Here is a 16,194-nt window from a genome sequence, read left to right as displayed (position 1 = left end):
TAAACAAGATTTAAAATAATAAATTGCATTCTATATATTTAAATAAATACAAAATTTAGAACGGTTATAAATTTAGCGCCATTTAAAACCACAGATAATTATTTTCTTAAGTTGCAAATATACAATCGGAGATATTAATTGAAAACACTAAATATTCATAATATAACATTAAGCATTAAAAATAACCAATGTCTAATTTATTTGGTAAAGTTTCAATTGCTTAGTGAAGGTATTTACTTTACTAAACTTAATTTCAGAAAAAAGCTATTTCACCTATATATTTTTTTCTTCATCTTTCATTTATTTCTTTAATTTGTGCTAAACAATGATATTTATTTCTCTACGCCGAATAAACGAAGATCTCAAATAAAAAATGCCAAATAAAACGTAGTTTTATTTATATATTATTATTATGAGATTACATGCGAACAAATTGTGTGTAAATATTAAAAAATGTGTGAATATATCACATAAACTATATAATATAGAAAACATTTTTTCTTCTACGATAAAAGTTTACTTAAATTAATATTTTTGTAATGAACCGTCTTCTGCCTCGCGCGAAGATACTGACATTGAGGAGCTGCTGGAAGATCTTATCAATTTCGATAGTTGAGATAAGGATGCTGTAGCCCAGGGCACTAATGGGCTGCCAGTCTCTACTAAAACTGGGGAAACTCTAAAATGAACAAATGTGCAAGTTAAAAACGCATATTAAATTATACACATTGTAAATTCATATTGGTTTACTAAGATAAATTAAACAGGATTTGAACCCGCATTCTCTTGAACAAGCATTATAGATGCTTGCTTAATAGTCAAATGGTGATCATTTTCTTTAAATTTATAGAAATAAAATTATATAAACTTTAAATTTCACTACGGAAATATGACCGCCAATTTGTTCATTTTCTAATTTCGTAGTATGAATCATGTATCAAAAATTAAATACCTTCATCATCAATACAATTACAAAAATGTTGCCATATGGTGAAAATTTGTACTAAAACTTATTCATATATAAAATATGAATAAAATTGTGCAATGCATAAATGGTAAAGCACCAAACAAATGAATAAAATTAAACATATATATATAGGTATGTGTTCTTTTTTAACATTTAATTGCATAAAGTAAATTAAAAGTTGAACCTATTGCGACGAGGTCTAGCAGTTTTTGGTCGTTTCCTCTTTTCCATTGATTTCCGAATTGGTGGTGCGCTTTCTACTTCTCCGCCGCTTCCTGGGCCTTCTTCATGGAATTAAAATTTTATTATTTAAAAATATATATATTAAAACTGTTTATAATTCGTAAATTAACGCCATGTTCATTTGTTATACATAAATAGTTTTAAATTTGCATGCAATTATAGTTTACGTTAATTTGTTTTTACTAACTTATAACCTGTTATTTTTATTTACGTTAACTGTTACATTTATTTGCTTTCATAGGATTTTAATAATAATTTTTCAAAAACCATAACGGATTTTAAATCTCTTCACTATTATTACAAATATTTGTAAATTGTTAACATTTAAAATATGTTTTTTTTTAGAAGTACTTAGAAATTTGTCATCTCGAAATGAGCATTAATTTTTTAAGACAATTACACTGGGGGCAAATACATTTTTACATATTTATGAAATATGTTTTAATCAGAATGAACTTGAGACCAGTCGTGGCGCAGGGTCACAAAGTGTTGATCCCCACTCGAGGAAATTAAAATAGTATTTTAGATTAATATTTTATTAAGGTAAAGCGCGGCGTTGAGTTCCGCCACTCACCACGCAATGCCTCCAGAATTCGACGGAAAGTGGGGATCGGAGTGTCTTAATACTAGGTTCCCTCAACCTACCCTGCTGTGTCCGGGATATGGCGTGAAACTGTTTTAATTTTTTTTAGAATGAAATTATTTTCTAAAAGAAAATAAATCCAGAAATTATAAATTGAGATAGAAAAATGATTCTTACCAACAAAGAAAAGGGAGTGTTCAACCTGTGCTTGCCCTGTTGCATGTTGGATACACAGTGGTCTAGCTGCCCGCATTCTGTTGTCGCGCCGTCCGTCGTTAGCACTAAAATAAGTCATAAATATTAGTTTGAACTGAACTTAATATCTACTTACAATTAATATTATATTTTGCAAACACTACTAGTACCTACTACTAAAATATAAAATAATATAAGCATTCTCGCTCTGGTAAAAACAAAATGCATCTTTGAGTTTAACTACTCGACCCGTACCCGTATCTCTAAAATTGGGCGTGGGGAATTGGGGAACGGAGTGTTTCATCATTAGGGTTCCTTATAGTATATGCGGGATACAGTGATAATTAACAACATGTTTATCATATCGTATCTTAGAGGTTTACTTCTGGTGACCTTTGAAAACACAGTACCTAAGTATCAATGATACTCGAGAAAGGTCACGTAAAAAGCATGATGTCACCACGCATCAGCGGTTGATGACAGTAGTCGAGACTAGCGTTTCGCACGCCGTTCTCTCTGTCTACCACGCTAGGGAACCTAAAAATTTTTTATCGTAAATATAATAATTATAAAAAAAGTGTAAAATGACTTACGAGCTATTTCCAGAACTAAAATTATCCTCCAGAGGAACATCGCTTTCAACTGCACTGCTCTCAGAAGCAACCAAGTACATGGATCTGTAAATAATTAACATTACATTATTAGATATCATTCAATATGTATCTTGGTGAACGACTAAATGAGATGTTGTGGTTTCGGTGCCCTCTTGGTGACACATGAGAAAGTAAGATAAAAAGCGCGGCGTTTAGTTCCACATTTATGCAATTTAATAAGCAATATCTCAAAGTCTGAAAACGAAGTGGCTGATGTTCTCTATGACTATGTCTTACTCTTATGCAATATTGGAATAACCACAAAGGCAAAAAATATATATTAGGTATGATAATTAACCTGGCAGGCACGTAAAGATGAGGTGGTGGGGGTGGTGCACGTCGCGATGCAGAGCGTGCTCTCCGAGCTCGCGCCGCTCTGCCCAGCACCACTGTGTCTATAACACATACTTAATATAATTTAATATGCCATTTTCACATTCAGATTTAATGGAAAGTATAGATTCCAATTTTTTATATTAATTTCATAATACAAATTTATTATGATACTTATTTTTTCTTTAAAACTTTTATCTAAAAACCTTAGGAATAGTAAGTTTCTTACCTGGTACAGGATCGCTGTCGGTGTGCTCTTGCCGCTCTCGCCGCCACGAGTCCGGCGGTGGGACGTCAGCGGCCACACCAAACAATCCGGACACAGCACCCGCTACCACTAAACGTGCTGACTTGGCTACCGTCTTAGTAAAAAAATAAAGTTAAATTTATGAAATAGAATTTTTAATAATAAATATTTTGCAGCTTATAATAAATATTCTTTATGTCCTCATTCGCGTTCAATATCAAATACCTATATCAAATCTAATTAAAATTTGTAACAAAGACGAAAAAAAAAACTGAAATTAAAGTCGTGTGTAGCTTCATCTATAATATACAGATTTTAATATTATATAGGTAAGTATCTACTTAGGTAGTATTTCTTTGAACTTAAATTCAAAAATTAATTATAAAAATCTCAATTGGTAAATTGTGGTAACATCCTAAGCGAAAAAAATCAAAAGTTAACTCACCGATACATTTATATCAATTTCTGGTACATCGTTTAGGTCAGCTGCCTGTTCTGCTAATCTCTTCACTTCGGGACTATCCGGACCAAGCGTCTGTTCAACCGTGACGAGCTCATGAAGATAATCCCTATATATTTTATCGATGATTTCTATAAAATGAACAATAATTATTATAGAAAATTGGAAATGTAGGCGACACGATAAATGAAATATATATTCATAAAATATTTAAAAAAAAAACAAAATAAACAGCTTTACGCTATTTCCTACATTGCAGATGTCAAATAGGGGAGGGTATTGTTAAAACACTCTATTCTTTCAGTCCACACACTTCTTCTTCCACACTTTCCGTCCAATTTTCGAGACTCAATGTCTCGATGTGTTGAGTGGCTGAGAGAAGTAGCGTTGAGCACCTCCAGTGGAAATTGAATCCACTTTCCACGTTTATAGACGTAGTCTCACTGCACCACGACGGCCGAAAACATGATTGTATAAATTACAAGCACATTTTTTAAATATAAGCAATGAATTAAGTATATCGACAGTGATATTATTACCTAGAGGCTTAACATTTTGTGTTCTTTGAAAGTCTTGCGACGACAAACTGATACCTAAAACATCAATATTCTGTGATGGTGGAATAAGAACGTTATCTCCAGTCATTTTGACTTGTCCTGATATTGGAACATTCTGTGGTAATCTAACTTCTAAGTCAGTTTTAGTAGTTGTTAGAAGATTTGGTGAAGCTTGATTTAGTGTCTGATTCTGTGTTGATAGGACCTTTGGTGTTTGTCCGTTCACGAGTAAATCTGGAGTTGGTTGTTTTTTAGTCTCTGTTGCTAAAGAAAAACAAAAAGAACATTAACTAAATCAATCATTAATTCATGATCTATGGTAATGGGTAATATATTTAAACTAGTATCTATAGGTAATTAATTTCAAAATTTTAATACTCGATAGAATATGTGCATGATTTTCATGTTAAACTACTTACTTTTAGTGAGATCAAGATCGTGTGTAAAGGCCATAACATTGAGAGCAGATGACAGCGCCGGCCCAACTCCCGCACTAGGGCCCTCTGTTGCCACTAGTTCAGGAGGAGGTACACAGCTATAATGTGAAAGACAGTTTTAATAATTCTTTTCAAATTAAACAATTCTTCTAAACATTTTCAATATACCTAAATATATATGTAAATGTAAATAAAGTGGTTATCTGTAAACATCGAGGTCATAAAAAAACATTGATGAAAAATTGCATACTTTTTATATACAACTTCTATATATAGCTTTAAATATAAATATGTAATATATGTTTACAGGTAAATTCTTCACTTACGGCAGAGGTGCTTTTGTGGGCGTAGAAATGGACACGCGTCCCCACATGAGGCGTCGCAGCTCTTCCCCACTTATACCACGTTTGCGCAATTCTGTAATGGTCACTTTTCCTACACGCTACAAATATTTATATGAGAATTAATAATGGTAGTGGTTTAAATATCAATCGAAAACAACTACTCATTTATCGAAGAAAACAACATTTATTTATTTCCTTTACTAGGATAAATTTAAATTTTAAAAATTTAAGAGAATTTGAAATACATTGTACTCACAATACAAATTAGAACGTTAAATCGATAAATTCAATACGTTAAAAGTGAATGTGTAGAAAAACACAAAAATAAATATCTCCAAAAAACATTTTACACTTACCTTCCAATTAGAGAGTGCTCCTTTCCTTTGCTTCGCCCTGGTCTTAGCCTTACTCTTGATTACCATTACCCCACGTTGCTCATATCGAGGGTCATCAGAGGGTCCGAGGCCTATAGAATACTCTTGGAGGTATCTGTGTGCGTCTTCCTGGGACACTGATCTTTCTAATGACACTACAATTTTGGCCCACTAAAATATTTATAATCAAAGTAAAAGTTAATAGTTGTCATAACAATGGTTTTTGGTTAGTGATTTATCACTATAATTTTTTTTTTTAATTTATTATCTATGTGGGTATCTTGTCTAGTAGGTACCCCACGGTTTTATATCTATATAAATATTATACCTAGTGACAATTAAATGTTTATCACTTCTTTAATTTTTTTAATACATTCCGAATTAAAATTTTGATGTAGGTAAGTTAAGGTACATTGATATTGTAAAATCTCATTAATAAAAAGAAACTACCTCCTCTGCATATCCTGCTATGTGCGGGATAGAACGTGAAGCTAATTTATTTTATTTATTTGATTATTCTTGTACCTGTTTCACCCATTCCTTTTCAGATTGTTCGATGACATGAGCGTACGTGTTGCCCATCATAGCTATCAACATGTTCAACAGCAATATGGGGACAAACACCATGAACAGTGCGAACACCGTCTTTGCAAGATTCGGATATGTTGTTTGCCCTAAATCTGAGTACTGTAACAAATTGTTAATTTTAAATGTCATGTCATTTTAAATGTCATGCACAACAGAGTAGACAGAGGAAACCTGGAAAAATGGGGAACGGAGTGTTAAGACACTTTCCGCCGAATTCTGGAGGCATTGCGAGTTAGTCACGGAAATCAACGCCGCGCTTTCCCTCGACACCAGAGCTAAGAAATGAAAATATAATGAAAACAATATAAATGTTTAAGTGAATACTTACACTGTAATCTCCCAAAGTAATTTGAAACAGAGCCATCCATGTGCTGTAATAGCTAGAGTATAAAGTTGACTGTACGTTTGGAAACCCTGTAAAAATATATCTACCTATAAAATCTAAATATAAAAAACTAATTAAAAAAATCAGCTTCACGCTGTATCCCGCACACAGCAGGGTAGACAGAGGGCATCTAGTGTTAAGACACTCCGATCCCCACTTTCCACCGAATTCTGGAGTTCTGAGTGGCCTCGTCACCAGAGCGAATAATGAAAATATAAATATAAATAAATAATAATAAAAAATAATATAATCATTATTGGTATTACCTTTGTATAAAAAGTAAAATGACTGTGAGAATCCAAAGAGTACGATGCAGTATATAATACCGAAAGTAAACATATCGCCAGTAATCATGCTGTATATCATCGTTACAAAGGGGCCAGTTAATTTTACTGCCCTGAAAACAAAATATATTTTTGTCGAGTATAGTGTGTTTGTCTTCACCAATTTAAATGATAGCACGGTTTTAACTACTCTATAATAACCTAATACACGAAAGAGAAATACTTTTTAGAGAACATATAACAATTTGGACGTATCGGGATATGAACCCGCGCCTCTTGGAAATCGTCCAAGCGCTCTGACCACTAATTCCTTCCTCATCCACCTGTATAATATACTTTTGTTTATTCTTTCGGTATAGGTATACCTAACGAAATAACTAATAAAAAAAGAAAGAAAGAAAAAAGTATAAAGAGCCATAATACTTAAATGTTAAGGACTAATGCCTTACCCAGCAAAGAACATGAGCAAAAACCAAGAACCTGGTAGCAAAAATATTAAAATTCCTTCTTCGAGCGACGTCTGTGTGCTCAAACGCGCTGGAATACACGCGAGGAGCAAAATGTTCGAAGCGAGGAATATAAATTTTGCAGGTTCGTGGATCTAAAATGAACATAATTAATTATATAATATACAGATGCAAAAACATTTAAGTAATTTTGATATCAAGCTATAGTTTTCGGTACTTTAATGAATTTTAAACTTAAATCTATAATTTAATATTTAGTAATTAAATGGAAAACACAGGGAAATCCTATGAGCTTACCAACTGCTTAATATAAGCAATGACTCCTTGATTTTTAATTTCATCCCCTTGCTGCAATATAATATAGCACAATGTACTTATTATGGTGCCCAATTCCGTAGATAATCGTATACCACTCCTTGCATCATCCACTTCGAGGCCCCAGTTAGGGTGAGCGTCTGCCTCCAAGCTACTATGCCGTAGGTATACGGATACAGAGAGTAACAGAAGATGAAGCATGAGTATAAGAAGACGCTTCAGGAATTTAGTCTGAAAATTATGAATGCAAATATCATGTGGATTGTGTGTTTGAAATAAATAGATATGTAATAAAGAAAAGCATACCCTTGCAAATGTTTTCCATTTCTCTTCCAGCAACCTTTGTATGATACCTCCATCTAACATGTTCAAATGTTCTTGTTTTGTTCCATTCAGAATAATAAATAGCGCAGAATTCCAATCTGGTGAATATTTTAAATATTAGTAAAATATGGTAGGTATATCACCATGTTTTGTCTATGTACCTAATTACTAAAAGAAGAATGAAGTAAAATATTGAAATATGATTGATATATTAAATATGGTACAGTAAGTATGTACATATTCAAATACTAGAGATTTCCAGCACGGTCGACGAGTCCTAGCCACCCTGCCGTTAGACTTCCTGAACTTTTGCATATTATAATATTATTATATTACTGTAGGGAAGAAAGTAATCAAATGTAAGAAAAATCCATCTACGAACTGCACAATTTAAAACTTACTAGTTCGACCGTCTGGTAACAACGTGTCTAAAGCATTCAAAGGATACGCCGAGCAAGTAATATTAGAGTATCTCCAGAATTCTCTAGACGACAGCTCCAACATTTCTCTAAAAACTGAGGCTCTACCCAGCTGACATGCTAACGTCAGGGGTGTGAAGCCAGCCTTATTTTGCCTGCCATTGCTCGCTGGTAGCTTAGGATGTCGGAGAGCATACCCAAACATATCCTTAAAACAAAAACTAAACCATATACTTACTTATGTATATTTTAAAAGTTATGTTTAATACAAATAGGAGTTAAGTACGTTAGTAAATATAGATATATAAATAGTTTCGTTATTTATCTTCAAGGGATTAGGGAAACTACAGAGAAAAGAAAAAATATATAATACTTTCCTAATGAACCTACCAATTTATCGCACACTACAACCATATGAAGTATCATATTTCCAAAAGAATCTTGAGCATCGGGATCTGCTCCAGAATCGAGAAGTAGATTATACACCGCCTCATTAGCACAACAGGCGGCCCAAGCTAACGGATATTCTCCCAAATACGCAAGACCTTCGTAATTTGTCTGTCGAGCAGGAGGCACTCGCTGTTGGTCCCTTGGGAGAAAAAAGCTCCCTAAACAAAAACATAGTAATTAATAAAATAATATGATTATATGATACATTACAATTCAACACATAGGTGCAGTGAGTTACATTGAAATTATTAACATGATATAATATAGCCTATATTCTCCTTCCAGAAATGCACTATCAAATACTAAATGAACCTAGTTATTAGGTTCATTTTTGGACTAATGAAGTTTGATCACATCAGTCAGCATCGCGTTAGGCTTCAGTGGCTTTCTGTAAAAGACCGACGGAATCTCCACACTGTCACGCTGCTCTACTCTATCCTTTTTCATCCTGATACTCCTATTTACCTTAAGGAGCGCTTTTCCTTCCTAGGCTCCAATTCCCGTCCTCCGCTCACCCTCCGCTCGAAAAGTGACAATGTTTTAGAAACACCATTGTGCCATACCCACTGTTACAGCAAATCGTTTACTGTTGAAGCAGTAAAATTGTGGAACGCGTTACCACGAAATATTAGGCAATCTACCTCTATAAACATTTTTAAAAAAGAGTCAAAAATTATTATCTTGGCATGGAGAGTAGTAACTAATGTGTCCTAATTTATTTTCCTTTTATTTATTTATTTACGTATATCATCAGTGTATGTACCTATAATATTTCTTACGTATATAATCAGTGTATGTGTAAGAATTTGTGTATGTTTGTGTGTATATGTATGTATGTATATATATGTGTATGTATGTGTGTGTGTATGTATGTATATATTGTATAATTTATTTATTTATTTTATTTCTTTGTTTTCTTATTTATTTATTTAGTTATTTTTCGCGTCACTTTGCACCGCATTATGCCCGCACTTTTAATTATATCCTTCCGGAATTTGGTTGCCTGGAAGAGATCACTTGTAGTGATAAGGCCGCCTTTGTGCATTTTGTTTTAAGTATTTATTGTATTGTATCTTTTTAAGTGTGCAATAAAGATTTTTATCTATCTATCTATCTATCTAAATGAACTTGTCCATTCGCACCAATAGTTCATGAGATTAGCGCGTTCAACTAAATAAACTTTTCAGCTATATTTTATTAGTATCAAGTTTACATATAGATAAAAGTATTTGAAATTTAAAAATACGAAGAAATTATACCGATGGCTTTTTGACTGACATCTGCTCCAGCCTCGACTAAATCTTGGACCAATTCATTGTTACTGTATGCTATGGCTAAATGCAAAGAACTTGCGCCTGGAATCAAAAAATAATAATAAAAAACGTTAGTACGATCTGATTCCACTATTTTATTATTTTAAATATACATATATATTTCACATACCAAGATATTCTTCACCTTCGACAACATCTAGTGACAGTTTTGGAAAACACTTCACAAGAGTCCTTGCTAGACGAGTGTGGATCTAAAATAAATATAAGTAAATACTATACAATCCAAAATCCAACCCATAAAAATATTATATAGATAACATATACATTTATTGATATAAATTTACCTTTGTATCACAAATGATAAGAACGTGTAACAAGGATTCCCCGAGTGCACCGCGATACGTCATTTGCCAGCAAGCAGTATGATCTTCCCATTTCGCTAGAGGATCATGAGGGGATAGCGATGCTTCTATGGGAAGAACTACCTAAAAGTAAGTCCATATTATCATGTACCTAATATAGGTTTTTTATTTCCCTCATTATATTGCTATAATGAATAGTAGGTACTATTTATTACTACTGACTGGTTTTGTATTTTCATTTCCTCGCAAAAGCAAAGCGCGCCGTTGAGTTCCGTTAACGTAATTCTATTAACGTTAATACGTTCTCCTTTAACACTACTTTCTACTCTAAACACTAGGTTCCCAGGTTCCCTCTGCCTATCGTGCAATGTGCGTGAAGCTAAGAAAAATATCTACCTGTTCTTGGTCCCTAAATTTCCATCGCAAATATTCAGCCCTGTTAATAACACGACCTCGACCTCCTGCATACATATATGCTGAAAATTCTTCTCGTATTAATTTTTCCGCTGATGCCATACCACCTTTTGTATATGTTTCTAGCAATAATCCTCCTAAAATTGTACACATATAATGGTCATACTGATGATACCGAAATTGTTTTTTTAATTTTTAAGCTTTTCTTTTGTACCTTTTTTATAATCTGCTAACTTATAAAGTACAGTATGATCTTCGCTACTTGGTTGTGAAATAACTCTGTCAAGCACTGAACCAACAGCCTGTACGCCTGATGCTGAACAGAGCTTGCCTAATGCTTCACCCATTTCAATAAAATAAGTTCTGAAATAAATTCGTTTTCTTAATAAAGCATTACCAACGATATTATATTATAGTAGGGACCCGCTCGCGGCTTCACCTGCCTGAAATACACAATTATTTGTTTACGAATTTAAACTACCGTCGTATTCTAATAACATTATAATTTTAAATGCAATATACGTATACTATATATTATATACGAAAAAAATAAAATATTTCAGACAGCGATCCAAAGTCCAAGCATATGCTAACTTGGTAATATACCAGTATCATATCTAAAATCACGTTAAATTCGTGTGAAAATAATGGGTATACTGCTGTAATTCTCTAGAATCATACAGTATGACATTAAAATAAAATAAAAAAAATATATATTGCATAATTTTTATCCTGTCTTAGAAATATTATCTGTTCAAATTTAATTGACGTTTTATTTGCTAATTTGTTTTGACATTTAATGTAAAGGGAAAAATATTTCAATTGTCAAAACCTATATATTTTTTAATATAACAAAGAACTGTAAAGAACTGAATTGATTATAAAATTGAAAGCCATGTTATTGGAAAATATCAATAATTGGCTTTATATTTCCTAACTATACGGCTGAATAGTATATTTATAATATGACAAATATAAATTTTGTAAACGTGAGTAATCAAATTTTGTAATCAAAATAAGTTTATTTTAGTAATTAGTCAAAAATGTTTATATTTCCATTTCTACGCTGTGCTGAAAAAAACGAGCCAAAGCGCGGCGTTGGCGTTCTGCTACTCAACACACAATCCCTCCAGAATTCGGCTGAAAGTGGGGAACAGTCCCTCTAGGTGCCCTCTGCCTACCCTGCTATGTGCGGGATACAGCGTGAAGCTGATATGATAGTCATTAATATAAGCGGATTATACAGCAAAATATTATACAATTAAAACAAAATATCAAATAACACTTACTTTCAACACTACTAGGACATCCTTCTAAAAGATAATAACAATTGTAATTGTATTATTAAAAATATATTTTTCTTTATACAATTTTTCTTATTGGTCTTAAGAGTAATTCAATGTAGGCCACAATTAGAAATTAGGACACTATCATTTCTATGTAATTTGTAAAACATTTTAAATTTAGTGCAGGCTTATTGCGGTATATTTTTGTTAACATATGCAAAATAATCAAGTATATTACATCATAAACAAATAATTTGTTTTAGCCTTATATTATAATTGTTAAATAGATCTGTTGCTATAGTAACAACCTTGGATACTAGTATGATGGGGGATATTTAGAAATTACTTGACATTTATTGTTACACAGCTTAGGTAGTTTGTAAGTCTATGGTTTATTGTTAGCTTCACTCTGTATCTCATATATAGCATGTTAGGCAGAGGGAACCTTGTGTTAGGACACTGTTAGTACTACTTAATTTACAAGACTGCATATTTATTAGTATAATTCAAAGCAAAGTTTTGTCTTGTTACCAGAGATCAGAGAGATTCTTTAAAATCATTTTTAAACTATAAAAAATATTTTTTATTGTCAACATGTTTTATGTCTTTTAGACATAAACGGTTTTATGTCTTTTGTAAGAAATTGGCATAAAATAATTATCAGGTACATAAATTAAAACTTATTAAAATTAACATCTTTTTAATATTAACTCTCAATTTTTTTAAGATTGTGGGTGGACAACATACATCCTTTATGTATATACAATATGAAAAACAATTAACATATCACATACAAGATTATTGAAATTGAAATATAATAACAATTATATGAACAAAAAGAAAAACAAATTGTTAAAGAAGTCTTCTCTTAATAATAAAACACATCCACTTTGAAATGGGACAATCATATAAAAATAGTAACGATATGCCTCAATGTGTTTCAAATGTAAATAAGAAAACTGAGTACCATAATGATATAATTCCTGAAGATTCACAGATCTTTCAAAATGTTGTAATATTCATGGAAAACAGAACAAGTAAATTGCTTGATATATACAATGTTGATGAAAATGGAACTGTAGAAGAAAATTTTCGTTTTGATTTTTTAAAAGGTCATTTAAAACGGCTGCAGGAGATCTGTAGATGCAAGCCAATAATTCAAGTCCCTTACTGCTGCTGGTATAATAGAACAAAAATTATAAGCAGTGTTTGGGCTAAAAATATACATGGACTACAAAAATATTTGCATGTTGCCCATGTTTGCCCAAAAGATGACTGTTTATGCTGTTGCAAAGGAACAAACTTATTTAATAGTCCCCAAATAAGTAAAGATGTAACGTCAGTATTAAATAGTACTATTAATAATGAAGATATAAAAGATAAAAACGATTCACTAAATAAGGCTCAATCTGAAATATCATCAGGGTTTCAGCAACAGAACAAAAAGGTATCAAAAAAAATGGAAAACTTTAAAGGAACTTTGACCACAGAAAGTGATGATGATATTATTTCACTAATTGAAGTTGAGAATGCAGAAACACTGCAATGTTTTAAACGAAATGTATCTGATAGCGACGCTCCCTTTATTATATCGGATGTAAGAAGTTTAAAAGAAAATGATAATAATAAATTATCGCCATTGGAAACTGTGGTGGGATCTTCAAGCAAAAATTTTAATAAAAATATATATCTAACAATAAAATGCTTGCAAGTGCCTGGACTATGCGTTACTATAGACAATTTAACAATATGGCTAGCCGAAAGTATTATCAACAAAACTCCTTTTATAGATTTTTATATGCAAAATAAAAAACTTTTGGCAACACCAAATACAGACTTAAAAGTAACAGTAAAGGAAATGGCTATATTTGTACAAATATTGAAGAAAGTGGAAGATGAAATAAAAGATATTGTGGCATCTGAAACAAAAGTCAATCTTGTCATACAGAAAATGGAATCGTCTAATTTAAATGGCAGCGGCGTAGATGTGTTTCAAAACGAATTTCTTTCTTTTGTCAATAATCAACATTTAGATACAGTTAGTCAAGACATTTTTTGTGGCAAAGTGAAAGAAAAAAATAATTTTTCTATTTTAACATCTGGAGACTTACGAGAACCTGTTGATGTAGTGAAAGAAGACTGTAGTAGTAGTTTATTACCACCAACATCATGTGAACAAATTGAACCGACTGCTAAAGATGAGATTTTTAAAAATTTCCGTAAAGATATTCCTGTTCAGCGTACAATTTTTTTTAACTGAAATTTATAGTTTTAAACTAGATGTAAGGTTATTATTTTTTAAAATTTTTGATTTATTGTTTTTAGTGCTATGTTTTTTTTTTGTTTTTGAAGTCTTTGAAGCTAAAGAAATTATGGTTATTGTAACAATTATTATGAACACTTTAAATATACATACATATAAATACATACTTACATTTACATACACCTATACACCAAAGCATACTAATTCTAATATCTAAATATAATATAAGGTATATATAAATATACTTATACACCTAAACAATAAGAATGCTATAGGTATAGTTATATAATGCTAGGTAATATTTAGTTCTTTAATTAAATATTTTTAAAGAACACTTAAATGACATAATTGATTTATTATTAATTTATTAAAAAAATAATAATAAATTACTTAAGAGCTAAAATGAAAAATATTGTTGTTTGTAAATATTTTGCACATGTACTCTTTTGACTGTGATTAGAAAATATAACGCCGTACATTTACATAAGTATTTGTGTGTGTTTTTTTTATTTCACGCTGTATCCTGCACATAGTATAGTAGGCAGAAGGAATTTGAGATTCTAGTTGTAAAACACTCCGGTTCCATTAAGACGCTTCTCTTCCGCCGAATTCTTTAGGCGTTGCGTGTTGAGTCGAGGAACTCAACGCCGCGCTTTGCTGCGAAACAAGAGCAAAGAAATGAAAATATTAAATATTTCATTGCTCCGAGTGAGAATCGAACCCAAAGCCTGTCGCCTTTACTACCTTAATAGAATAGAGTGAAAAAATGGTCTTGTTTTTTTCATTATTTTAAATAATTACATATATTTTCAATACATAAATTATAGTTATTATAAATTATAATAGTAAATGTTGATTATAATAATAAATTATTAATTTATTATAATACTTTACAATCTTGGAAGGAATATTAGGTTTATCTTTACTAAAGTTACATAGTTCTTCCATTGATACAATTTCTTTGCATATCAAAGAAATTGTATCTAAGAAAGTTGGTACCTTCCATTTATCATTTTGTGCTAAAAATAAAATATTGATACGCCTTATATACATCTGTTTCTATTTTCTATGTTAATATTTTTAAAAAGAATATTCGAAAGTGTTTCGATAAAATATTACGCAAGTTTAACATTTCGTCAAGCAATTCAACAAAGTGTTGACTCCTACTATGAAAACGTTACTCACTTAAGTAAATGTTGATTGTAATTTGGAACATAGTTTTGTTTCAGGTTCAAGCTGTATACTGCATATAGCAGAGTTGAAGAAACCTAGTGTAAAGACACTCCGGTCCCCATTTTCCAACGAATTCTGGAGGTATTGCATATGGAGAGGCGGACTCATACTGTAATTTATGCAAGGGCGAGTGCCTGGTGATCTGTAAAACATACCTAGTACATACCAAGTCTCTCACATTAGCTTTTCACTGTTCGCCAAATCTCTTTGTTAAATGTATATTCATAAAGACGAGATGAAAATAAGGATTTATTATTATTATCAATTGTTTTAATGTTCATTGTTATAATTTGTAGAATATTTTTGGCCTCAAATTAATTCAGTGAGAGTGATTCAGTGAGTTGACGCATGTCCAACAAGTAGTGGATGAATTGGTCACGGTTATATGACATTTTGATGAAAAAAAACAGAAAATATATATAATTTAATTAGTTTTAGCAAAACTGAATTTAAGAATAAACCAAAAATAATATTAGTAAGGCGTATTTAAATAATTTAGTATTCAAAAGTGAAACGTAAATATCTACCATAGCGAAAACTAATAGTAATAAGGTATCGATAACTTAAAAATACCGACGTTATGTCAAGGTCGTTTCGATAAACCAAAGGATTTTTCATTATATTGATAATAAAAATATTAATTACTAATAAAATAACATTAATTTCTAAACTTTAAATAAATATATACAAACAAATTAACGTAATTATAACAAAACTTGTTTCAACAACAAAATCGC

The 16,194-nt window shown here is 31.5% G+C and overlaps 2 protein-coding genes across 3 annotated transcripts; one reads left to right on the top strand and one right to left on the bottom strand.

Annotated features, from left to right (window-relative positions):
* Positions 1-374: 374 nt before the first annotated feature.
* iav (transient receptor potential cation channel subfamily V iav) lies at positions 375-11,037 on the bottom strand. 2 transcript variants are annotated; one of them, XM_085194350.1, is made up of 24 exons: positions 10,890-11,037; positions 10,658-10,812; positions 10,244-10,384; positions 10,069-10,150; positions 9,885-9,980; positions 8,566-8,783; positions 8,158-8,383; positions 7,739-7,854; positions 7,415-7,663; positions 7,100-7,251; positions 6,633-6,763; positions 6,310-6,395; positions 5,919-6,080; positions 5,376-5,564; positions 5,002-5,117; positions 4,658-4,773; positions 4,221-4,502; positions 3,667-3,812; positions 3,204-3,336; positions 2,940-3,036; positions 2,582-2,665; positions 1,971-2,074; positions 1,152-1,251; positions 375-679 (listed from the first exon to the last, which is right to left on the bottom strand). In XM_085194350.1, the coding sequence occupies exons 1-24, from the start codon at positions 11,020-11,022 to the stop codon at positions 526-528; spliced, it is 3,468 nt and encodes a 1,155-aa protein (XP_085050476.1). In that variant the 5' UTR covers positions 11,023-11,037; the 3' UTR covers positions 375-525. The 2 variants fall into 2 exon arrangements, 1 of the variants encoding a protein (XP_085050476.1); XR_014878547.1 differs by lacking the exon at positions 2,940-3,036.
* Positions 11,038-11,444: 407 nt separating this feature from the next.
* Positions 11,445-14,714, top strand: LOC146533490 (uncharacterized). The gene is made up of 2 exons (XM_085194346.1): positions 11,445-11,664; positions 12,689-14,714. Exon 2 carries the CDS (start codon positions 12,857-12,859, stop codon positions 14,219-14,221), a length of 1,365 nt encoding a protein of 454 aa, XP_085050472.1. The 5' UTR covers positions 11,445-11,664; positions 12,689-12,856; the 3' UTR covers positions 14,222-14,714.
* Positions 14,715-16,194: the final 1,480 nt, after the last annotated feature.

The sequence above is a fragment of the Heliconius melpomene genome, chromosome 12, assembly GCF_056956725.1.
Source record: "Heliconius melpomene rosina isolate 202511_hmr_F chromosome 12, ASM5695672v1, whole genome shotgun sequence".
NCBI lineage: Eukaryota > Metazoa > Arthropoda > Insecta > Lepidoptera > Nymphalidae > Heliconius > Heliconius melpomene.
The sequence above is the reverse complement of the archived record's forward strand: the minus strand, read 5'-3'. Positions and strand labels throughout refer to the sequence as shown.

Bases quoted from the DNA above. Each gene is read 5' to 3' on its own strand.
- iav (XM_085194350.1), bottom strand. From the start codon at position 11,022: ATGGGTGAAGCATTAGGCAAGCTCTGTTCAGCATCAGGCGTACAGGCT. The intron at 4,503-4,657 runs GTAAGTAGTTTA...GTTTTTCTTTAG, and splicing joins CGATCTTGATCTCACTAAAA to CAACAGAGACTAAAAAACAA. The intron at 2,666-2,939 runs GTTAATTATCAT...AATTATTTACAG, and splicing joins CATCTTTACGTGCCTGCCAG to ATCCATGTACTTGGTTGCTT.
- LOC146533490 (XM_085194346.1), top strand. From the start codon at position 12,857: ATGGGACAATCATATAAAAATAGTAACGATATGCCTCAATGTGTTTCA.